The sequence below is a fragment of the Nuphar pumila genome, chromosome 13, assembly GCF_984573655.1.
Source record: "Nuphar pumila chromosome 13, dmNupPumi1.hap1.1, whole genome shotgun sequence".
Lineage (NCBI taxonomy): Eukaryota > Viridiplantae > Streptophyta > Magnoliopsida > Nymphaeales > Nymphaeaceae > Nuphar > Nuphar pumila.
In genome coordinates this window covers 95,504,947-95,531,496 of record NC_143261.1, presented here as the reverse complement: position 1 = coordinate 95,531,496, position 26,550 = coordinate 95,504,947, and the positions used below count along the sequence as shown (strand labels likewise).

Here is a 26,550-nt window from a genome sequence, read left to right as displayed (position 1 = left end):
TTATGAAAATTTTGCTTGTAAAGGCTATATTCTTGGTAAAATGAAGAGATTACCTTTTCATATATATATACACGTGTACATACCAATGTATGTACATATATTAGGCAAACTTTCGATCATTGTATTGTAAGTTTGAGGAGGTGTTAAAAATGTATATATATATATATATATATATATATACACACACACACGTGTACATACCAATGTATGTACATGTATTATATACATATATACATATGTATATATAGGGCACGTTTGGTTGCTCCTTTAAAGAATGATTCAGAACCACATGGGGTCTCATGTGATTCTGAATCTCATCTCATGGAAATTAGAAAGTGACTCTCATTTACAAAGGCAAATAAGATTCAATTTCTCACATGTTATCTTTTATGTTTGGTTGAGGCCCCATGTGATTCTGAATAACATGATTCTGAATCACATTGATTCTTAAAGGATCAACCAAACGTGCCCATAGTATATATGTATATTTATATATTTATATATTTTTCCTTTTTCTTTTATTTCTTTTTGTCTAGTTCATTTTGAACTAGATTCAAACTAGTCGACATATTGTTTGACTAGTTTGATACCCGTTGGAGCTAGTCGAAATGCTTTTATGGATTGAATAAAATATTTATTTTTTATATTCTTGAGCCTTCTTGTGTATGCCCTTTTGTAGGCTTTGTTGATGTGCCCTTAGTGGACACTTGTGAACTTTTGTGTTCTTGTTTGAAGGCTCTTGTTTCATTACATAGCCAACATGGAGCTTTTATGAAATAAGAGTTTTGTAAGTCTAGGATGATGACATTGGGCTATGCGTTGTGTATGTCTATATTTGGGTTTATCCAAGGTTGTAAGTATCGCATCGTTGCTCGTATCGGTCGGCCCCAAAAAATGATACGTATCATAAAAATCATAAATTTTTAATAAAAGTTTTCTAAAAATAAAAAAAAATCAAGAAAAATGAGCAAAAATTATAAAAAAATCATAACACATGAAACCTTGATGAATTACATAAAAAACAACTATAAAAGCACATATGAAGCATTTATGTCTCTATGAATTGCATAAGACGTTACCAAACATCAACTATCTCACAAGAACAATGCAAAATATTAAATATCTTGTAATGAAGAACATGTCACAAGACTCATACTTGTAGTTGTAGTGACTATCTCCTTATATATAGACATGCAGGCTACAACAGTGAGATGTGTCCCTAGGAAATGATGCTTCAATTGAACGATACCACCCAAAACATTTTGATGGCAATAGTTGCACTCGATTTTCAATCGGTTTTCACTTACTACTTGAGTGCCTCATTGCAATGTCGGATCATCTGATGCCATCTTCCAAAAAAAAACTCAATAAAAAGCAAAAAATAAGGATTTTTTACCTTAACCCACTTCATTGAGTGGAAAAATGGTAAAAATGCACTCTTTTTTTTATCAAACCACGAAATCCCTCTCCCTTGCGCACAGATCGGCTCCCAAATCGCTCTCATGACTCTTAGGGTGAGTGAATACCCCTCTAATGGCCTCTACACAAATGAGAAAGTCGACCCTAAAGAGGTCTTTAGAATCCAAAAAATAAAAAATAGGATTCGACCCTTTTTAAAGTGTGTCGAAGATGTATCGTATGATACTGTAAGATACATGACTGTATTGTACGATACACCTGATACAAATATGATACACACTCGTATCACTCGTATCGCGATACGAGCGTGTATTGTATCGATTTTGCCTATAGTTACGATACATATCGTATCATACTTTTTATAGGTAGAGTGAGTTTTTTTGTTTGTAGGGAAACAAAAATTCAAAACATAATTTTATAAAAGTAATAATGTGTACTTTAGTATTTTGAATTTGAAAAAAGTAACTTTTTTTATTTCCAAAAGTAACTATGTATTGTAGAAGATATTATTTTTATCAGTATTTTGGTCATTCCAATCAATTGGACACTTCTAACGTTAATGTTACTAAAGTTAGATAAACTCTGTATATGTGATTATGTACTTCCAAAATTCTTAATCTAAAGCAATACAACATGAACATTATGTTAAGTGAGGGTTCTTGAGAAGCAATTATAGTTATTATGATTAAAGGCATCAATTAATAAATTATAAATCTAAGTTCAAAATTGAAATGTAATGTAATAAGGGATAATTTTTTAAAGTGAGAAATACAAAAGTAAATAGAAAACAAGCAATAAAGATCATAAAAAGGAAACAGTTTGACAGTGTCTATGAAGTGTGATGTCGTGATGATATAGGCGTTCATGCCAAGTTAAGTTCTTGTGTGAGGTAGGTTCTATTATTAATGCCTTTTTTTTTTGAAAAATATTTGAATGGGGTGTTGAACTACGTGCAATGTCTTGATTTTATTAGGCCAGTGAGATTTAATATGAACTCCTATTTGATCTTGATAATCACTTTGCAACTTTGTTGAGCTTCCTGATGGTGAGCAAAAAAATTGATCAAGAAGTTGGTCAACTTTCGCATGATCGATGGTAAAAGAGTGAGAGTTCATGCTTTAGTTTATCAAACTTTTCATCGCCAACTCGAACAAGACGTGATATATTCAAACTGATGGTTGACTCTGTAGAAAATATGATGCACATATGCGAAGTGGAAAAAGTAGGGGTCACATGAAGTAAGTTTGTGCGAGATTGACGTTCCTTCCTAGCATCTGGATAAATCAATCATAGTGAATATACTGATCCAAATTTGGACAAGGGAAATGCTCCTATACTTCTCTATCAAACCTGTCCCATTCTCAGCTAGACACCCTGCCTAACAAATTCTCACAAGCGAAAAACCTTTATCTTGGTTGCAGTAGAGGAGATGACTATGAAATGACGGAATCCACCAACAACTGCACTTGGAAATACAATTGGAGTTATCCTTACCACTGACCCCAAAGATGAGGAATCAGTTGAGCAACCCGCTGGCCAGTACTCCAGGAGAGACTCTTGGTGGTATTTCCACGTCTATCCTATGTACCTAATCACAATTAGGGTTAACATGTTTGAGGCCTTTCCCTTTCTCAACTAGCATGGGAAGAGGAATCAGATTTGGAAGTGTAAACTAAACTGCATCTCCTGTGGGCTCTCTTTCTTCCTTGCCTCATTCCTTGCCTTACACCTGTCTGATGGAAGATAATATATGGGGCAAAGATATCACCACTTGTCTTCCTTCCTCCCCTAGATGTGGAATTTCACTTCGTCAACATAGCGTGATGAAAAAACAGAATGAAAAACGCTTCATCTTGACGAAACTCGAAGGGGTATCAACCCTGTTGGTTGTGGGGGTTAGATAACTTGAATGAGACTCACTCCAAAAGAAAAGCTGTCCCAATTTCTCTTATTCTGATTCCACAGAGGAAGATTCTTTCTGCAAATGCTTCAAACCTCTGTCAATGTTCCTTAGCTTTGCTTTTGATTGAATAGTAGCAACACACCTCGATGCTTTGCAGCTTTCCCTCTGATTCACCACCAGGGGGGGTGTTTGGGGGGACCAATCTTCATCGCAAGCTTTTCCTTTCGTCTCCCAAGGCCAAGTAAGATATAGAGAGAGCTCTTTGTTGAATCAGATCAGCTCATCAAATCCGAAGGCTAAGTAGGAGAGAGAAGATCCTTTTTTTCCATAGGATTTACTTCAGATCTCAAAAGAGTAAGAGTAGATTCAATCCAAATCGATCCTTCGGCCCGTCAGAGATTCTGAGTTAATAATCTTTGGCCTCTGGATTTCGACTGTTGCTTTGATCGATTCGGATTGGATATGCTCCTTCTCTTTTGGGATTCAAAGCAGATCCTATGAAGGGAAATGTCTTCTCTCTCCTACTTGGCCTTCAACCTTCAACCTTTGGATTCGATGAGTTGAAAAGTGGGGCCAATTTGCTTGACTGGCATTTTGCAGCCTTGACTGGAGTCTACTGTTTGAAAATGATTGGTTTAAAGAAGGGAAAACTAGTTTATATTAGATTTTGGATGGTTTAAAATCGGAGTTTACCAGCTGATATGTGAGGTTTTTATATGTATTAATTTCATCAGTTGAAAGTGCTTTGTAAATATTATTTCTGAGTCAATACTGCAAGACAAAGCCTGATAATCAGTAGAAGAAAAATACTTAGAAAAGGGTTGTCAGAATGCATATATTGTGGACCTGTAGTTGACAATCTTCGCGTTTTGTTACTTGGGGGTTTGTCCTTTCTGAATGTGACTTGGGTGGTGCAGTGAGCCCTTTGATATGTATGGATAATCATGTCATGAGTCATGGCTTCAAAACCTCTCTTTTTAAAAGTCTCAAGGCCAGAAGGGCATTGAAGAGTGAGAAATTTTATTGTGCAGATGATGGTGAGTTCAGTCAATATGAAAGCGTGAACTTTTTACCAGGTCTATGAGATGGATCATAGTTTCTTTCTGAATTGTACTTCAAAGAAAAATAGTTGCTTTGTGGAGTCATGTAGGACAAAAATGAAGGCACAAAATGAAGATAAGAAGAATTAGAAATAAACGAGCTCAATCATATAACAGCTTCATCTAGGTTTTTCCTTTCAGAAAATTTGAAGAAATAGGGACTTTTTTTTTATGCATTCCGTACATGTGATTGATTGCCAATGGTTCTCAAAATTTCTGGTAGCTTGAATCCAGGGAACATGTGTTTTTATATGATTCACACGTGGAAGCTAGGCATTTGAGAGGACATCATGCCCCTCTTTAATGAATTAAGTCGACCATGGTGCCCATCCTGTCTTGGGTTGATTAAATCAATATGTTCGAACCTCACATTGATATAGTTCACATGCCTTTTCTATCACGAGCCACTCCAGATGTTTCTAGCTTTGAGCTAGCCTCATTGCTTCTTTCAGGAATTGGACATATGTAGTTCTAACCATGGTCACCAGGTTTACTGGTTGTAGAATGCTTGATGTGAGTTGCTTGGTAAGTATAGGTTTTAGTAGACTGGTAATCTAAGTTGTAAGTGTAATGAAATATGCCAAAAATATAAAACAAATGTCTCTAAGGGCTTACAAGATCACAAATACCAAAGTGCACAAGCACAAGTCCACTATTGGACAATACAATAGCCAACAAAGGGCAACACAAAAGGTAAAAAATATATCCTTTTATTAAGCATATGCTTTAGGTAAAAGCATTAAAGAATAGCAGGGAACAGTAAAAGTATCTTTAACAAGATACTATTATCAAGACCTTAATATTCTTGATGACAAGCACGTGCATGCACAATGAGCACTCTTAGAACACTTGTGCACAAAAGCACAACTCACTAAATCTCACAAATGCACAAAGGCATAAAAGACTAAAAGCTTTATTGAAGAAGACTTGGGCTTTGACTCAAAGCCTTAAGAAATACAAAGGGGAGATCCCCTATTTATAACAACAATAAAGGAGCCTTGGAGGGGCTCCACTCATAGACGTTGGAGCCCCTCCAACGGCCACAAATGTGACCGTTGGAGGGGCCCAACGTCCATTTGAGTGGGCCCCCCAAGGTACCTTTTGGTACTTAAATAAAAGAAATAAAAATAAAAGAAAAGAAAGAATAAAAAATAATTACAATCACATTCACAAAGTGAATGCGCGTAAAACAATGGAAATGACTAAACTACCCCTATGACTAAAATAAGGAAATATATATTTTACATATATAAATGGATAATACACACACACACATATATATATATATATCATATATATATGTATTATCCTTTATATATGTAAAATATATAGGATTACAAGGTTTCGTAATACAATTTAACAAACACCACCACCCCTATTTATACACATCATACATGAGAGGGAGGCCATTGGGAGCTCTCAAAAAGAGTTCCCAACGGTCATATTTATGACCATTGGGGAGTCCTAACGACTCTGGTCAAATGACCATAGAGCCCCCAATGGCTTAAATAAATGACAAAAATAAAAAGAAAAAATAATAAAAGAAAAAATATCTATTTCTAATAAACAATTATTATTACATATAAAAAGACCAAAATACCCCTATATAGCATTAACTATTACAAAACTCAAATAATGTGTGTATATATATATATACATACACACACACATAAGCATATATGCACACATATTTTGACACCTCCTTAAAACTTACAATGAAGTGAACAAAAGTTTTTAAAGGAGAAAAATAAACCGAGGTGCATGAAGAACTTTGGTAAAAAAATTCTCAAGCTGGTACTTTGATGTGACATACGACAATATAATATTTCCTTTCAGATACCCAATGCATACAAAAATGATTATACATCTCAATGTGTCGCTCATGAAATGTGTGATTGCTTGCAAAGTAGATTGCACTCTTATTATTGCAACACATCTTTGAAGGATTTGAGATAATTGTGCCCATGTCCTTAAGAAGGCTTTGTACCTACACAAGCTCCATTGTTGTAGCCATTGTACGATATTTAGCTTCGGTCGAGGATAAAGAAACTTTTTGCTGCTTCTTGCATCTTTACGAAATTAGGGAATCTTCTAAAAAGCCAGAAAAACTCATAGTTGAGATTCTATTATTGGGATTTCCTCCCCAATCAACATTAGTATAAGCAAGTAATTCTAGGAAAAAACTGAGGATAAGAAAAGTCCCTTTGTTATGATATTCTTGATATATCTGAGAATTCTTAATACAACACTCATGCGCACAGTTGTCGGACCCTGTTGAAACTGATAGACGGAGTGAATTGCATGAACTGTATCTGGTCTGGTGATAGACGAGTAACCCAATTAGTTTATGATGCGGTATAGGATTTTTGAGAAGAGTCTCATCTTCAAGCTTTAATTTAACATTGATCAATTCAGGGGTTTCCACTTTCTTATTATCTGAAATGCCATACTTAGCACAAATATCAGCAACAAACTTCATTTAAGAAAGAATATACTCTCTGAGAGAGTAAGCAACTTCAATGCTTAGAAAATATCTCAAAAAACCTAAGTCAAACGTATCAATTTTTTTAAAAAATATTTTTAATGTCACTAACCCCTTGTTTATCAGTTATAATGATTATCATATCATCTACATAAAGTAGAAGTATAACAACTTTAGAACTTGTACTTTTAACAAAAAGAGCAATGTTAGTATAGCAAGAATGAAAACCCAAATGAGATATAACACTACTAAATCTATCTTACCAGACCTTAGGAGCCTTTTTAAGACTATATAAGGCCTTCTTAAGTCTAAGAGTTTTACCTTTTTAAATACAAAAATTTGGGCTTAGGATCCATATAAACCTCTTCATTTAATTTTTCATTGAGAAAAACATTTTTAACATGGGCCATTTTTTAATAGATGCAACAACTATGAGGGTCCTAACACTAGTCATCTTACCTATTGGTGCAAAGGTTTCCTCATAGTCAATTCTATATTCCTAATAATATCCTTTGACCACTAATCGAGCCTTTCCTATCACTCTTGGTTTTGATCTTAAAAATCCATATACAACCTATAACTTTCTTTCCTAAAGGTGATGTAAGTACTTCCCAAGTCATAGCTTTCCTAAGGGCATCTAATTCTACATTCATTACTTTGACCCAATTTGGAATGTTTTTTGCTTCATTATAATGTGATGGTTCATGGAGTGTAAGGCTATTAAACATGCCCTATAGTTTGGTGTCAAAGTGTCATGAGATTCAAACCTACTTGGTGGAATAGAGACACGATTGGATCTTCTAAGTGAGGTTTCTTCTATAGTAGAGTTTTGTGTGTATTTTTCTAAAGCATTTGGAGGATTTCTTTGCTCACGTCGAGTATATATTTGTATAGGTTTTTCAACATCACCATTATTTAATGGTGATTCAGCATTCTCATCATTAGAATGCCCATTATCATTCAAATGAATATCACAAGAATTATCTTCTCTTGGTAAAAGATCAAATAAAAACATATAATCTACTTCTTTCTTGTTAATTTTATGAAGCTCATTTTCATTTTCCAAGGTCACATCTTTAGAAACATAAAGTTTATTATTCTTAAAGTCAAATAATCTATATCCTTTTTGGTTCTTTACACATCTAATGAAGACACATTCAATGACTTTTGGAGATAGTTTATCCTTTTTATGTAAAAGAACAAAGCATTTACAAACAAAAATGTGTGAACACTTAAAATCGGGTGTTCTTTTCAATAATTTTTCATATGAAGAAATGTTTTGCAAAGATGATCGGGGGCATTCTATTTATCAAATAGGTTGATGTTAGAACGGCCTCGGCCCATAAAATCTTTGGAATATCTTTAGAAATAAGTAGGGTTTTAGTGGTTTCCATAATATGCCTATGTTTTCTTTCGGTTATCACATTTTGTTGAGGAGTTCTAGGTCAAGATTTTTTATGATAATTTCTATTTTGTTTTAAATAATTTTGAATTTCATTGGATAAGTATTCGCCACTCGAGCCGGATATAACAATGAAAATATTGCTTTGAAATTGCTTTTTGATAATCATATGAAATTGTTTAAAGAAGGGAAAAACTTCGGACTTGAGATTGAGGAAGTAAATCCACACATATCTAGTAAAATCACCAATAAAAGTAACATAATATGAGTAGCCTCCTTTTGATATAACCGGAGAAGGTCCCCACTCATCCAAATGCACTAATTCAAAATGTTTTGTAGAAACAAAGGTTCTATTAAGGTTTTCTCTCTTTTTTCGTCACTATTGATTTTAGTGAGAATGAGTTGTGGTTCACATGTGGTACCACTCACATGTCCCCATAGCCTTCTTGCCCTTAATATGGTGCTCCATATCGGTGGCCCACATTAAATAGTTGAAGTTGTTTAGCTTGAATGCGGTCACCGTCATGGATTCTTTTTCGTCGATCTTGATCGAGAGAAACAAGAGTTGTGGAAGATAATTTCTTTGCAATAACCAACTTTGGAGAGGCTTTACACAATCCAAGGGTTGCTCTGATACCATGTAATGAAACAAGCAAAAATACAATAGAGAACCCAATAAGGGTTAACAAGAATATAAAAGAAGTGCACAAACACCAATCCACCAAGGGATAATACAATCATCGAAAGCGTAAAAAATATACATTCTCTTAATAAAATGCTTAGAAAGCATTGTCTTCATACAAGAGAAGGGAGTGCCTTTAAATAGGCACTCCAAGACACAAGGGGGCTGGCCCAACCAGCCATTGGACCAGCCCCAACAGCTATAAATATAATTATAGCCGTTGGGACTGGTCCAACGGCTAGTTGGACCAGCCCAACATCTATAAAGTACACAAGCTAAAAAAGAAAAACAGAAAAATTAACAAAAAAAATGACAAGTCAGTCTCTAGAGGACTGACATCTATTACATAGTGAAATGACTGAAATACCCCTGATGGATATTTCAGTTTACATACACAGAATACAAATATATATATATATATATATATTTATTTATACACACACACTTATAATTTAACAGTGTCTGCATGCGTGCATGTATATATATATATATATATAAATATACAGTACCAACATAATGCTCACATACTCTAAAATAAAAGTTTATAAATGTCTATACATACATGCATTGTATGTTTGCGCAGAAATACAATTATGGGTGCATGCAGCCACCCCACAAGACTAATTGAATGAGTATTGTATGTGGAAACTTTTTGGAGGATGATGCTTTCCATCTTTCTATAATCTTTCTTATGTTCTAAGTGTTGCCTGAAGCCTGGATGAGCAATATATTTGCAACTCATATTTATGAGAAATGGGAGATAGCTCTTTCTTTTCCTGCTCTATGCCCAAGCTGCTTTGAAGTTGATTGATCATTTCAACCAATTGCTTGATAGTCATTTATACCTTAGAGCTAATTGTGTTGTTTGTTAACAGAAAAAGTTGGTGTTCCATGCATAACTTGGGAAAATTAATGACATGGTCTATTCATATTAAAATGATTTATCTTTCCTTCCTGGAATTAACACAATTTTGTCTGGAAAAAATTATAAAACAATGGATACATGGGAACATGGATTACGAACAAATTGTTATTTCACCATTATCATGGGCTTTTTGAAGTGTAAATATGTTGATGAGATTTTTCTATGAATGCCTTTTGATATTCCAGGAACAGCTCGATGGTGCTGGGGTTGACCTTCCTAGTCTCTTTAAGTGGATTGAAAGTCAGGCACCAGAAGGCTGCAGCACTGAAGCTTGGAGAAAAAGGATACATTGGGTAGGGTCCACAATAACTAATGAAGTTAGCGAGGCAGTTTCAGGTGCAGAGAATTATCTGCAAGCTTGTCGTCCTGTAAGAAGGTAATGCTTTCTTTTTCTTTTTTGTGCAAATGCTCTTGTAATGATTTGTCACTTCATTATTATTCTTTTATTGGGCACAGGCATCATGGTAAAATGCTGGAAGAAGGAGCTAGTGGGTTTCTTGCTAAGAAGCTTGCCATTGAAGATAACAAAGAGGTACTGAAGGACGATGGAGCACGGGACTGGGATTGTGTACATGAACTTTTAAAGTCTCAGGGTTCCTCTGGTGATGGTGCTTTGTTTGACTCTACAAAGTGGGCTTCTGTGTACTTAGCTAGTACACCGCAACAAGCTGCAAATATGGGGCTCAAGTTGCCTGGTGTCAATGAGGTAAGTGCTGTCAATGTTATAATATATAATTGTCATTATGTGGGTGAGATTTATGTGGGGTCGCCTGCCTGCTTATGCCTGTCGGACATCATTCTTGGTTTATAGCTCATTGGTGCAAAAACTTGCTTTGACTGTGTGAAACCTTATGTGCACTGTCCAAGTGGCTGATTGTGGTCATCTTGTAGATGTGGCCAAAGCTGATTTGCCGAGTGCTTCAATCACATTGCTGAGAGATTTTATATTTTTTGTCTGTGACCTTTTATCTTCTCTGAGTTGAAATTTTTTTTAGTTGTGCTGGCTCATAAAGGGCAGGCTGCTCCCAGGATCAAAAGTGTCAGATTAGCATGTCTGTGAAAGTTTGACAACAATGCATTTTAGAGGGTTCGCTCTTTTGGTAGCCTTTATTCATATAAGAATCTCTTCACTTGGTTCACTCTGTTTTCTTTTGTCTTTTTGTCAAATAAAAGAAAAGTCCAAGTCCCCATAAATTCTGTCAACAATGCATTTGATACCATAGTCTATCTGTCATGTTGGCAACAATGAAAGATGAGTTCTTTTTTTTTTTAATGTACTATGCTTGACTTTTATGTTTGGTTCATATGACTCAGCTTTTTTCTTTTTCTTTTTTTTGGGTCCTTGTAGTCTTATATAATAGAAAGTTAAAGGATAATATTTTAGTATGCAATCATGTTTTATAGAAGAAGAATCAAATGTATTCTTTTGCTTTAAAGACTTAAATTTAGTACTTCTCTTGGTTATAATCATGTGGGTTGTTGTTGGCATAACAAAGCGTGGGGTTGTTGATGGTCAGTTGCATGTAGGTCTGCATAGGAGCCGAGCCTGGCAAGTACAAACTTGGCTCGTCAGAAAATGGGTCTGCTCAAACTCAGCTCGAGCTCGGGTTCAAGCTTGAGCCTGGTTGCTCGAACCTGACTCGTGTCAGGTATCGAGCCGGGTTCAATCTTGTAACGAGCCGGTCCGACTTGTGAACTCATCATGACCAAGCTTGAGAAGCTTGGTTCTTCTCAACTCAAGCTGAAGAAACAGTTCTCTCTCTCTCTCTCTATATATATATATATATATATATATATATATATATATATATATAGAGAGAGAGAGAGAGAGAGAGAGAGAGAGAGAGAGAGAGAGAGAGAGAGAGAGAGAGAGAGAGAGAGAGAGAGAGAGAGAGCTTACCAGTTACCAGTCGAGTTGAACCCCGCTGCCGTCGTCATTGTCGTTGAAATTTTGAACAATGGAGACACTAGAGAGAGCCCCGTTGCGCTGCTGACCCTGCCTCGCCGGAGAGAAGTCATTGCTGTTGCTGTCGTCGTCTCCCGCCTAAGAAAAGTCATTGCTGCCTTGCCGTTGCCATCGCCCATCACCGTTGTCACCTCCCGCTGGAGTTGACATTGCCATTTGCGGGTGTAGAGAGAGAAACATCATAGGCGAAAGCGGGAATTGGGAAAGGGGCAAGATTAACCCTAATGCCCCTTTTTTCTTTTCTTTTAAGGGTCATCTGAACCGTTGATCTATTTATGAGTTTCATAATAAAAACAATATATAATATATTATATATAATGTTTTGTATGTATATCGTACCCGAGCCTAATTGAGACTATTTGAGATCACCGAGTTTCGTTGACAGACTGAGCTCGGGCTCGTTTACTCAACCGAGCCTAAAGCCATGTCCGAGCCCGACTCATTTACATTGTCGGATGAGCCTCGTTTTGGGATTAACCGAGCCAAGCTCGAAGCCTAGTTGCATGATGGAATTAAAGATTGGATTATTAAATTTGTTGGGTTGTAATTTGAATTGAAGCCCTCATCATTTTTTGGATTTGTTTGGACGCTTCTACCATTGTAGTAATCATCACTAAATGGAATAAATGATGGCCCAGTTGGAACAATTAGGTACACTATCAAGGAAAAGGGAGGCTTGATTGAGCAAAGAGTTGAAAGCCCTAGAAGTTAATAACAAGCAAGAGTCCTTGGGACTCAAGGATAGAGGGTCACCTTTTAACTAAAAATGCAAGTTGTCTTGGAATATTTATGGTTTATATGCCAAAGATCACCAGCTATTTCTATGTAATTGGTTGCAGGAGTAGCGGTTGGGTCTGGTGGAAACTGTGGAGTGAAATTGGAAAGGTGTTGATAAAAATTTGAAAGTTGGAAAGAATAACTTACCCAAATTTTGTGAAATCCTTTTTGAAAGATGTGGGGACGCCGTATGCGATTCTTGACCATCCTTTGCCTGAAGGAAAGGTTAAGTCCAAAGTAGTTACTCGATTTTCGGAGTTAGGATTGCACCGCCACAGATTCGGGTATGCGAACAAATATAAAAAATGTGTATAATCACCAATTAAAAGCTTAAATGAAATTGAAATAAACGAAGATCTGGAAAATGTTTTTTTCGGACTCAGGGGTCTATTTAGCTTTTAGGTTCTTTTTGGTCCGTCAGCAGCTCTGCGTAGGTTCGAGGGTTCCTCAATGACGTTGGATAGAGTGCAGGTAGAGCTTGAGTATGCTTGTTCTGCAAGGCTAACACTTAGGTATGAGATTTTTAGATTTTCTGATCCAACCTGACTATAGGTGGCTACCCTTATTTATAGGAATTCTGCATGGAATATGGATATAGGAATTTTTGGATTTGAATCCAACTCAAATGAATCTGTTCTTATTCATATGAAGGATAAGACTCATCTAAGAAGAGTTCAACTTGGGATAGGACTTTGTGTAGGATATGATTCTAGTTTTTGAGCTCTAGGGAGACAATGATAGACTTTTGGGTGGTTTCTATCCAAATGGCATGTGTGGATGGGGTTTCTAGAGGTTTCCTTCAGATTGGATAATGAAATTTCGGATCTCCACGCTTAAATCGGGTCATACTTCAGATCTGTTATGACAAGGTAACTTATTTTGGCCATAACTTTCTATCTAGATGTCAGATTGATGCACTGTTTCATGCATTGGAAAGCTAACATAACATCACCAACTTTAATTCATCTTTTAAGTGCAAAACCAAATTCAATCGTTTTCGTGGTAAAATATGCACTCAAAGTGGGCCTTACCTTAAAAACAAGATTTTCATTGAACAAGTTACATTGTTTTCGTCATAACTTATTACTTCGATATCGTATTGACCTAATTTTTAGCTTGTTGGAAAGCTGAGATCCTCTAGTTTAATTGATATTTTTGAACAAAAATCTAGAGGATATTGTTTTGGAGCCAAAAAGTTTAAGTTAACATAACTTTATAATGACTTGGTCAAAATTGAGGTGTTTACAAAAGGGTAGATAGGATGTTCATCAATTATTTTTGACATGACTGCGACTTCTTAGTTAGGCTTGGAAATAGGAAATCAGGAGGGGTCCTTCTCATGTGGAGGAGGGGTTTGAATAGCCTATGCATCCATGTGGTGGAGTGATCTTTAACAATATCTCTCCACAATGTTATAAGAGATTCTCTTGTGATGTTCACAGTTGTCTATGGGCCAGTCACCTCTCCTAGGAAGAGCTTGTTTCGGGAGGAATTGAGCAGGTAAGATAGCTTGCGGGGCTGCCATGGCCTGTAGCTGGGGATTTCAACGCTGCACTGTGGCTGAAGGACTGTATCACTATGTCTATCTAAGATCAAATTTGTGGAAGATAGTGGATTGATGGACATGCCTATGAGAGGAGACAAATTTACATGGTTGAATAGTAGATCAAGTTCCATGATTGAAGAGATTAAATAGATTTTTGGTAGAAATTGCCCAGGGAGGGAAATGGACTGAAATCCCTTTGAAAATTCTACTTTGAATTTTAATGGTTGAGGATAGAAGAATTTGCAGAGATGCACATGGATGGCTGATATTGAGGGAGAGTGGATGTTGTACATTCAATTCTGGAAAGCTGCAACTTTGGAGTAACACTTTTTGGAAATATGTGAAAATTGTTGGGAAGGAGAAATTTAAGACTGTTAGCACTTGGAGCAAGAATTCTAGCTTCAGAGGTGCAGGAAGTGCATGTCGCCAGTGATGAGCTGATTGATGAGAATATTCTTGTGGAGATTAAAGAGCTATCAGGTCTGATAAGGGGGTGGAGATATAAGAAGGAAATAAGATGCAAACAAGGCTCACATATCTCATGGCTGGAAAGTGGGATACAAAAATATTTCATTAAGAAGCTTTTAACGAGAGAAGGATAAATCCCACCATGAAGATTGGAGACAAACTTGTAAAACAGGAAATTCTGGTGAACGAGATCACAATTCTTTTTGAGAAATTTAACGCTTCAACTCACTCTTTGGAAATCATGGTTGGGCAGCCTTTTAGATATATCTGCATGGAGAAAACCCTGGAATTAGAAAGAGAATTTAGTGTGGAGGAAATTAGAGCTTCCATTTGTTCCCTTGCTAAAGGGAAGGCCCAGAGCTGTTGCTTGAGCAAACCTGAGAATCATGCATTCAGAGCCTTCTCCTGGGTTCACTTGTACTTTTTAGGATAAAAAGACTGTTTTAACTTTTATATGTAAATGGTGGGTGCAGTCAGCTTAGTGCTTTGTTTGGCTTGAGCGAAATGGTCAGTTATTCAAGGGTTGTGCCTAGAAGCTTGAACTAATTCACACTCAGGTAAAATCAATGTAAGGGCGTATCTTAAGATCAAATGACCGAATTAGGACCTTTGGTGGGTGGCTAATTGGAAGTTATTTTGTACGATGTGATTGATGGTGTTTTTTCTTGGTAGCAGTTCGTCAAGTATACTGTTTGATTTTTGAATAAATTTTTCCTTTTTTTCTTAAAAATGATGTGGGTTTATGGTGCATAGTGTGCCTTGTTCTCCAAAACAACTCTTGGGATGCAAAATCCACCTGTTCTTGCTTGATACAGATTTGGTTTAATATGAATATTAGTGCTATACCAATTACCATTGCTTTTGGTGATTTCCAGTGTATTGACCTTTTGTAGTTCAATTTTTTTGGTAAATGATCTGGTTGTTAAACCTAAATTGGACATTCATGTAGGCATAGTGTTCACCATTGCGTGCATTTAAGTTGCTTTGACCTCTACCACATATTTCTGGTCTTTTTTGTTTTCCAGTTTTTTTGGACTTTGAAAGCTTTTATCTAGCTTACAACTAACTTTTGAATCTATTTTTTTTCCTTGTGTCTCCTGTTGTGCATTCAAGTGTGGTTGATCTCTACCATATATTTGTGGCCTTTTTTGTAATTTTCGGTTAGTTTTGAAGCTCTCATCTATCGTACAACTAATTTTTGATAAATATTTCTTTTTCCATAGTGTTTCCTGTTCAGTTGTTAATATGGGTAACGTAATCAACATTCTTATGTTGTTTGCTCTTGTGTTTGTTTTACATTATTCCCTCAGGTGGAGGAAATAGATGACATTGAAAGTTGCTCCAAAGATCCATTTTATGCTGATGCTGTTGCAAATGAGAAAGAAACTGGCCTTACTGATGAGCAGAAAAGAAACTTTCGGAAGGTTTGAGTTTGCAATGTTTGATTGTGTTGTCTCTTTTTCTTATCTGTTAATCAAGCTGGTCTTGAATGACCGCCTGCCAGGGTTATTTAATCGTGGATGTTGTTATGCTCATGTTGAGGGGAGAGGATCAAGTTTATTAGCGGCATCCCTGACTTAGCAAGAGCTTTTTGCTTCCCTGACACGCAACACTAAATTTTATAGGAAACTGATACTCCAGTTTCCATCTCTCTTTTGGCCCATTGATGAAACTATACAACAACAACAACAACAACTACGCCTTCATCCCAAAACAATTGGGGTCAGCGATATGAACCAAAAAAGAAATTCATTTTGGGTCTTCCACATGAATCCTTTTCCTCCAATCATTTCTATCCAACGCCATGTCCTCGGTGAGGTTCAAAGCATTCATATCCTTTCCTATCATCTCCATCCAAGTCTTCCTAGGCCTACCCCGACCTCTTTTAACTAATATATTTTCCCATTTCTCCAACCTTCTAACTGGAGCATCATTAGGCCTTCGTCGAATATGTCCAAACCACCGTAAACGATTCTCTCGCATCTTATTTTCAATGGGTGCAACACCTACCTTCTTACGTATCTCTTCGTTCCGAATCTTATCTTTTATTGTATTTCCACACATCCATCTAAGCATCCGCATCTCAGCTACACTCATTTTTTGAATATGATGTCTCTTGGCAGCCCAACATTCCGTACCATATAGTAAAGCGGGTCTAATAGTCGTCCTATAAAACTTTCCCTTCAACCGCAATGGCATTCTACGATCGCACAGCACTCCAGTAGCACTTTTCCATTTCATCCACCCAACCTTTATCCTATGATTTACATCTCCATCAATTTCTCCATACTTTTGAATGATGGATCCCAAATATTTGAAATAATCATTCACCGGTATATCTTGCTCACCAAGCTTCACTACACTCCCATCACTACTTCGTTGCTTACTAAACCGACATTCCATATATTCAGTCTTACTCTTACTCAACTTAAAACCTCTAGCTTCCAATGTCTGTCTCCATAATTCTAACTTAGCATTAACCCCAGCTCTAGACTCATCAATCAAAACAATATCATCAACAAACAACATACACCACGGTACATTTTCTTGAATTGATCTCGTAAGCTCATCCATCACTATCGCAAATAGGAAAGGGCTTAAAGCAGATCCTTGATGTAACCCAACCGTTATTGGAAAATTGGTTGACACCCCTCCACAAGTGCGGACATTGGTTACTACTCCTTCATACATATCTTTAATTATACTAATGTACTTGAGAGAAACACCTTTCTTCATCATTGTCCACCAGAGAACGTCCCTAGGTACTCTATCGTATGCCTTCTCTAAATCAATAAAAACCATATGCAAATCTTTGTTCCTCTCTCTATATCTTTCAATAAGTTGTCTAAGAAGATGTATAGCTTCCATAGTTGATCTTCCAGGCATAAAACCAAATTGATTCTCCGATATCATGACAACCTTCCTCAACCTAGACTCAATCACCCTCTCCCAAAGTTTCATAGTATGACTCATGAGTTTTATACCACGATAGTTTGTGTAATCTTGTATATCACCCTTATTCTTATATAGAGGCACCAAAGTACTCTTCCTCCACTCATTAGGCATCTTATTTGTTCGCCAAATCAAGTTAAAAAGATTTGTCAACCATTCTAAACCTTTCTCTCCCAAGCATTTCCAAGCCTCGATAGGTATACCATCTGGGCCAACTGCCCTTCTTGATTACATTTTCTTCAAAGCCTCTGCAATTTCTTTCTTTTGAATCTTGCGCATGAAGTCACGATTTATCTCATGAAAAGGAATGGAGAAGTCTCCAAGATCTTGAGCATGACTATCATTAAATAGCTTATCAAAATAATCTTTCCATCTCTCCTTAATCTCCTCATCTTTGACTAAAACCCTTTGCGTTTCATCTTTGATACATCTAACCATACCCAAATCCTTCGATTTCCTATCTCTCATCTTTGCAAGCCTATAAATATCCTTCTCGCCTTCTTTGGTATCCAACTTGTCATAAACCTCCTTATATACCTTAGCCCTCGCGTTTCGAACAACTTTTTTAGCTTCCTTCTTTGCTATCATATACTTCTCCAAATTCTCATTATCACGACTCTTACTTAGATTTCTATAACACTCTCTTTTAACCTTAATAGCTAATTTGACATCCTCGTTCCACCATGATGTATCCTTACCTAGTGGTGCACCGCCTTTAGACTCACCCAATACCTCCTTAGCTACTTTTCTCATACCACCTGCTATCTTATTCCACATTGATTCTGAATCCTCCTCGAGACACCACTCAACTTCCTTAACTACCTGCTCTACAAACATTCCTTGTTTAGCTCCTTTCAGTGCCCACCACTTAATTCTAGGATCTATCCTATGTCTATCCCTTTTGCGGCATTGTCTAATTCTAAGATCTAAAATTAAGACTCTATGTTGTGTAGCTACACTTTCTCCTGGTATAACCTTACAATCGATGCAACAACCCCTATCTCTTTTTCTAAGTAGGAAAAAATCTATCTGACTCGTATTAACCCCACTTTTAAATGTTACTAGGTGAGACTCCCTCTTCCTAAACCAAGTGTTTGCTAAGATCATATCATAGGACAAACAAAAATCTAAAATCCTTTCTCCACTTTCATTTCTTTCTCCTATACCATAGCCTCCATGGATATTCTCAAATCCATCCCTACTAATGCCTACATGTCCATTAAGGTCACCGCCGATGAAAAGCTTTTCTCCATAAGATGTCTCTTGTACTACTCCATCTAAATCTTCCCAAAATTGATGCTTAATGGAATCATCTAAACCTACTTGAGGTGCATAAACACTAATAATATTAATAATATCCGTACCTAATACTAATTTAATAAGTAAAATTCTATCACCCTTCCTACGGACCTCAACTACATTATCTATAAACTGACGACTCATAACAATCCCTACTCCATTCCTATTCCTATTTATTCCTGTATACCAAATCTTATATCCCCAAGGTTTTATCACTTTAGCTTTCTCACCTACCCATTTGGTCTCTTGAAGACATAAAATATCAATCTTTCTCCTACACATAACATCTACTAACTCTACCAACTTACCAGTTAAAGACCCTATGTTCCAAGTGGCTAACCTAATTTTATGGTCTTGGACTAACTTCTTTACCCCCACCCGTCCAACAAAGTGAGGGAACCCTTGCCTATTTGACACCACACCCGGGCGCCGGTGTGACGCGTCGCTTCTGGGCGACGACCTAGCAACCCTTGCACATTTATCACTGCCTCCGGGCCTAGAGAGTACAGCGCGTCGCTCAGTAGGGAACGCCCCAACGAAATTCTCATATTGGTTCATTTTCATAGGATATGACAAAGTTTTTATGCTGGCTGTCACAGGCCTACCGCAACCCTCCTCCTTTATCCGGGCTTGGGACCGGCAGTGTATAACTACACAGGCGGAGTTCCATTGATGAAACTATAGCTAGCTTAAATGCCATAATCATAGATAGCAACATTGATACTTATGCCTGGTTTGGAGGGTTAACAAGTACCAAAATTTCATGAAGGTGGTCTTGTTTAAATTTTTTCATGAAGGTGGTCTTGTTTAAAAAAATTTAAGAGAATAAAGCAACAAAAACTGAGTCAAAATGGACATATCTTGCAAAAGTTGAAAACACTATCACATAATGCCACCTAATGGGATGTTAGTTCATTTAACTAATTGTTGTTGGAGTTGCATATCTTGTATGTGCATGAATGTATAAGTGATCAAATGTTACTGATGTGTTCTAATGATATAATATGAATAAACTGTGATAATGCCATGTGCTCCTTAGCCACTATTTTTGAACTTGATCTTTGTAATGAAATTTAACAGGATAAGTTATCAATTTTGAGAACACCACTATATCCATTTTGTAATGCTACCCAACAATTCATAATTAGTATGGCAGCATGTTGAGTTTGTTCTTGTTCCTATGAGTGGGTTCTCTGCTTATCGTATGATATTTTAATGTGCTATACTGATAGATGTGGTTTTGGTAATGATGGCAGATTGTAGAAGAGGATGATTTGAATGTTGCTCGAAAAATGCAAATTCGTTTGAAGCAAAGAAGGCACAGAAATCTTAAAAGGAAGCAGGTGGATAATGACACTTATCTATATATGTACATCTTCTTGCATATGTATGTGTGTATAGGTAATTAATCATGCATGTACATAATTCCCTTAAACATGTCATCACAAATGCGTAAGTTAGGTGGCAGGTTTATCTTTTGGACCTTTGTTTTGTAGGTTAAATGTTTTGCTCTTTTACATTTGGTAATTTTTTGAAAGCCATTATGTATATGAGGTATGTAACTTTTCTGAAATATAACATGAAATGCTGATAAACCTACAACTTTCATGATCTATGCTGTGATCTAAATATTTTTTCCTTCTTTAAGTGGACGTTTTCTTTTCTTTTTATTCACAAACTGTACGAAACCATTGTTATGCCTCTGAATTTTCTTTATGTATTCCTTCAATTTCTTTGTCGAATCAGGACATTATCCATAACGATGTCTCAATTGAGCCTTCTGGAATTAGTACTATGCTGCAAAACGGTGAACTTGACAAGGTGGGACTTAATATTGATCCTGCTCATGGTTTAAACTCTGGAATGGCTGATGATTTGGGTGCTGCCAGTGAGCTCAATGGGGAGAGGGAAAACACCTGCAGTACTACTAACATGGGGAATCCTTCTTCACCCATTTTAGTTGGAAATGGTTCATCGAAACACCCTCTTGATCGTGAAGATCGTAAAGACGAAGGTAAAAGGAGCCGTATGGTAATAATTGATAGCGATGATGATGTAGATGTTAATGAGAAGAATGCATCTGGTCATGTTAGCAGTGAGTCCAAGATGACAACTGAACCTAATTTGCAAGCAAAGGTGTTGGTTGAAATTGTTGATGAGGATGCACATACTCTGGATAGAAATGGTTCTGCTGTTAACATGATGGAATGTTCCAAAATATTTCATTGTACTGCTTGTTTTCAAGTTCTGAAGGCTTCTGATGTACGCAGGCACCCAGTTTTAGAAGTTATTGCATGTGAAAGTTGCAAACGTTCTTTAGAAGTGAAACTATCTCAAAAGGTATGATCCTATCATTTTCTGATTCATTCATGTTGATTTTGATGTTACTAATTTTTCTTAATTGTCATTGCAGGATCCAGACTGCTCTGAGTGTTTTTGTGGATGGTGTGGAAGGGGCAATGATCTGATAAATTGTAAAACATGCAAGATGCTATTTTGTGCCATTTGTATCAAAAGAAATTTGGGAGAAGACCACCTTAGATCTAATGGCTGGGTCTGTTGTTGCTGCTGCCGCAGTATGTTGGAACAGCTAGTCTTGGATTGTGACAATGCTCTCAGAATGGACAGCTCGACTATTTCATGCTCAGAAAGTAGCTCTGATTTATCAGATGGTGACATTGATATTCCAATTAGGTAATATCTTCACATTATGAACTGAAATATGGGATGCTATTTCATGTTACGATGTTCCTGTTATGCTTTTCCTATGTATAGTTTGATAGCATGGATCATGATAACTGGTGTTTTTATACACATCTTTCCTGTGCCCAATATATTGCCTGTGTTTTGGCTCATGCTAGTATTGGTTGATTTCTTTTCTTCATCTTATATTTCATTCTAAGTTGTGTTCAAAGAATTGATTTGTTACTCTCACTTGTTCTGGAATATTCCATGAGTTTGATGCTATTGGGAAACTAAGCTTTTATTTTCCTTTGTTTATTCAGCAATAAAAAGCGTCGAAAAAAAAGGATTAGGAGAATTCTTGATGATGCTGAACTTGGCGAGGAAACAAAGAAGAAAATTGCAATTGAGAAGGTTTCTCATTTGTTGCTTTTAAAGGAACCTGTCTTCTTTGTGATGATTTATTCCACTGAATGCCTTACCCCTCGGTAAATTGTGTTTCTGGATTATTGTTAGGAACGACAAGAGCATATCAGATCATTGCATATTGCTGGTAAATCATCAAATGAGACCATATCTAGTCGCAACAAGAGTGACACAAAAGTGGGTAATGAGGAAGCAACAGGGGATGCCACAAATGGTTATATAGTGAATGTAGCCAGAGAAGCTAATGAGGATCCTGTGAGGGTACTACCAAGCATTTCAACCTTCCTGAAACCTCACCAGGTCTTATTCTTCTTCTGCTGCACAAATAATTTCAATGTTCAATTTTACTTGCTTGATCATTGCTTACTCCCTATGTATAGTGTTTCATGGTTGTTTTTATAGGTAAATTCATTCACATATAAATGATTTATATGATTGTTTTGCTATTTTTTTCGATGATTGTATTGAAGAGAAAAAAGCAACAGTTTCAATTGATTCTTGATACTGATACCACCACCACCATCTTCATCTTCTTGTGATTCTATGTGGTATATGAACATTATTGCATGTTATTTAAGCCTTACGATATGCTATTTAATAGCACATTATTGCATGGAATGATGGTTAATTTCATTATCTAATAATCTTTTATTTGGCCCAGGTTGCTGGTATAAGGTTTATGTGGGAAAACTGCATTCAATCTGTGAGGAAGGTGAAGTCTGGAGATAAAGGTCTGGGTTGCATTCTAGCGCATACGATGGGCCTTGGGAAGACTTTACAGGTTCTATACTTGTAAATATATATTTTTTCTCTGTAAATATGTGCAATTGATGATTGGATATGTGAGGGCTCAATATTCTAAGTTATTTAGGTTCCTTGTTTATAGTATGAGCTAACAGTTGTCAATATGAGCCCTGGCTGAGCCGAGTTGTAGCCTGGTGCAGGCTGCACTAAGTAACCTTTAACAGCCAAGGTTCACATTTGCCTTGGCTTGTGTGCGGTTCTAATTGTTGACAATCTTTTTTATATAGAATGACAGAATAGCAACGGATGGCTTCAGACAGCTAATTTTCAAGGAGCCAATTGTGAATTTTTTGGAATATTTTTTCTTTTTTAAGGACTCCCCTAAAGGAGCAGTTACCCATGTACCATTTTATTCCCCACTTTCCCATCTCTCTCTCTCTACCATGCTTCTGTTAAATTATGTAATCAAACTTGTAATTTCGTATATATATTTTATATATAAGGTAATACATATACATATATATAATATATGTATATGTATTTACCAATTATATATATAAAATATATATAGTCATAGTAAGGGTAGTTTAGGAATTTTACACATATTCTTTTTTCAAGAATATGTTTTTTGTATTTTCTTTTTTCTTTTTCTTTTTGTATCTTTGTTTTTTTGCATTTAATGCATTGTACATGCATTGGGAGGGGCCCAACCCACTAGTCGTTGGACCCCTCCAACGGTCACAAATGTGACCGTTGGAGGGGCTCCAACGACTATGTGGAGCCCCTCCCAAGGCCTCCTCCAAGCCCTATTTATATGGGCAGCTCCTCTTGTATTTTTTTAAGGGATTTGGGATTATAGCCCAACCTCTTTAGTGTTTATGAAACTTATGGGTGCAAGTGCACATTTGTGATTCGGTGTGTTGTGTTTGTTGTGCACAAGTGTTCTTGGGTGTGTTTGTTCACACATTTATTCTTAAGGTTGTTGTGTTATCGACTAAAGTATCTTGTATAATGGCATGAGCTCGGAGAACACTCTTTTTCTTCCTTCCCTTTTATTTATTTCAAACAGCTTAGTATAATTATTGTTCTTTTTTCTATTTAATAATAAATGTCTTAATTGGTTTTTGTAGTGGTTGTTGTGCAAATGAGATGGAGTTCTGTGCATTATATGCTCATCATGGCCTTTTTGACATGCATTGTTGTATCCCATGCATGAAAATATACAGCCACCTTGTCTGCCCTTCTGCATATTGTGCTCTCTCTCTCTCTCTCTTTTGGTGCAAAGACCAACATCACATTTAAACTTGATTAGAGAACTTAAATTTAAGATTATTAGTGTTGACAGAAATCTACCATCCAAGGCTATTGAAGTTGTAAGTCTCCAATGCTAAATAAATAAAGCTTGAATAACCTGCGTTTGGATGCTTTAATCCCATATATGATCTTGAACCAGAATATCTCTCTCTCTCTCTCTCTCTCTCTGTTTGGTGCAGTGCACCAGCACATTTCTAATGTTTGTGTTTGTACTCTGTCCCATGCTTATCATTATAAACTTAGATCAACAAACATACTGTTAATTTTTGTATCACCGGGATCTGTTGCAGTGAACTCACCAAGATCTGTTGCAGTGAAGAGGAAGACACGATGGGAAGGGCTGATACCAACTGTGTATCGACTGCAGCCAATATCACCCGCAGCCCTGAAATCGATTATTTATAGTTTGTGTTTACAAACTATTTAGGGTACTAAACTGCCCTACAACCAAAGATGAGAATTACAATAAAGCCATTAAGTGGCACATAACACACAGGTCTAGATCTGGCTCCAGACCCATACTGTTTTTCACCCCCCCCTCAAGTTGTGCATGGTCTTGTACCATGAACTTGTTTTTGAGCTTCCAAAACCTGTCTTTAGTTAATCCTTTAGTGAACAAATCTGCTACTTGATCTTCGGTTCTCACAAATTCAGGTTCAATCTCCTTCTCTTCAACCTTCTGCCGCACGAAATGTTGATCTATCTCAATGTGCTTGGCTCGACTATGGTGGATTGGATTAAAAGACATGTTGATGGCACTTTGATTATCGCATAGCAAGGATGACTGCGAAATTTCTTCCCCTACTTCCGTCAATACGTGTCTAACTCACGTAACTTTTGCAGTGGCATCCACCATAGATCGGTACTCCGCTTCAGTGCTTGACCTAGCTACAACTTTATGCTTCTTACTACTCCAGGAGACCAAATTTTGTCCAATGAAAACACAATACCCCGAGACAGATCTTCGCTCATCTGGATCCCCGACCCAATCCGCATCACTGTAGAAAGCAATTTTATGTGTCCTTTGTTCTATCGGCCTTTGCCTGTAGAGAAGTCCATCACCAATTGTCCCCTTTAAATATCTAAAGATTCTTTTGACCGCCTCCATGTGTTCAACGTGCGGTTCATGCATGAATTGATATACTTGATTGATTGAGTAGACAATGTCAGGTCGGGTGAACGTAAAATACTGTAACATCCCAACTAGGCTCCGATATCTGGTAGGGTCGTCGTATAAATCCCCATCTTGGGCACTCAGTTTTTGATGAAGAATGCTCAGAGTAGCTAAAGGCTTACAGTCTTTCGTACCTGCTTTGCTCAGGACATCCACAATGTATTTGTGTTGGGTGAGTGCCAACCCATCTTCGCAAGTCTCCAAGGTCTTTCATTTTGAGTCTCTGATTTAGCAGTTGTTTCACCTTTGCAATGTGATCCTCTGAGTTACCTGTAATAACAATGTCATCCACATATATAACCAGTAAAGTGACTACATCTTCACTTTTGAATATGAACAAAGAATGGTGTAGAAGAGATCTGCAAAAACCATATTATTTTTGTATCTCAGATGAAAAACTGTCGAAGCAGGAGCAGAACGCTTGCTTCAACCCATAGAGGGCTCTCCTCAATCTGCAAACGTAGTTTCGAGGATCCCCTTCTGCATTTCCAGGAGGTTGTTCCATGTAGACTTCCTCTTTTAAGTCGCAATGCAGGAATGCATTTTTTACGTCAAGCTGATTGAGCTTCCATCCATGTTCAACTGCTAGGGAAATGATAATTCTAATGGTCCCCATTCTCACAATTGGGCTTGTACTTTATTTTGTACACCCACTTGTATCCTACTATATTCCTGTGGGGCGGTCTGGGGACAACCTCCCATGTTCCACACTCATTCAAAGCTTCCATCTCATCATTCATGGCTTCTACCCATTTCTTAGAGTTATTTGCTTGATAGAATGTGATAGGTTCATCATCTTTTTATAAAGACGTTAGAAACAACTGAAAGTCCATAGACAAATTGTCATAACTAACCCATCTTTCAATTGGGTGGCGAACACGAGTGGATCTCCTGACATCAAGAGTATGCGAGGAAGTGGATGGTTGTTCAGTCCCTTGTCTCAAAATAGATGGATTCTCTCCATTTCGTCGAGTGTAAACGATGCCCTTATACCTGTCTAGTCCAGGCGGTAAAGTCATTTCTCTTAGGGTTGGTGTCTCATCCTCTGCGCCAGTATACCCTTGTGACTGCATACAACTTGAAGGACAATTATCATCAATTCTGCAAAAAAGTTCTGAGCTAAGCCAAGGATGATAAATTTTGCCTGGTGGAGGATCTGCAGGACTCATGTTGGTTTGAAGATCAAAGTTTAACTCATCAAATATAACATTCCTCGATATCTTGATGCGTTTGCTTATGGGATCATAACATCTGTATCCTTTGTACTCGTCTGCATACCCTACAAACCT

The 26,550-nt window shown here is 36.9% G+C and overlaps 1 protein-coding gene across 1 annotated transcript in view; it reads left to right on the top strand.

Moving 5' to 3' along the window:
- Nucleotides 1–26,550, top strand: part of LOC149819299 (protein CHROMATIN REMODELING 20-like) — a 141,503-nt gene that overhangs the window by 12,835 nt on the left and 102,118 nt on the right. Inside the window, exons 5-13 of the mRNA XM_089985505.1 lie at nt 10,099–10,289; nt 10,370–10,619; nt 15,981–16,094; nt 20,178–20,264; nt 20,668–21,261; nt 21,335–21,615; nt 21,927–22,017; nt 22,120–22,329; nt 22,691–22,810. Of these exons, the coding sequence (XP_089841631.1) occupies nt 10,099–10,289; nt 10,370–10,619; nt 15,981–16,094; nt 20,178–20,264; nt 20,668–21,261; nt 21,335–21,615; nt 21,927–22,017; nt 22,120–22,329; nt 22,691–22,810 (1,938 nt within the window). The remainder of the gene's footprint in view (nt 1–10,098; nt 10,290–10,369; nt 10,620–15,980; nt 16,095–20,177; nt 20,265–20,667; nt 21,262–21,334; nt 21,616–21,926; nt 22,018–22,119; nt 22,330–22,690; nt 22,811–26,550) is intronic.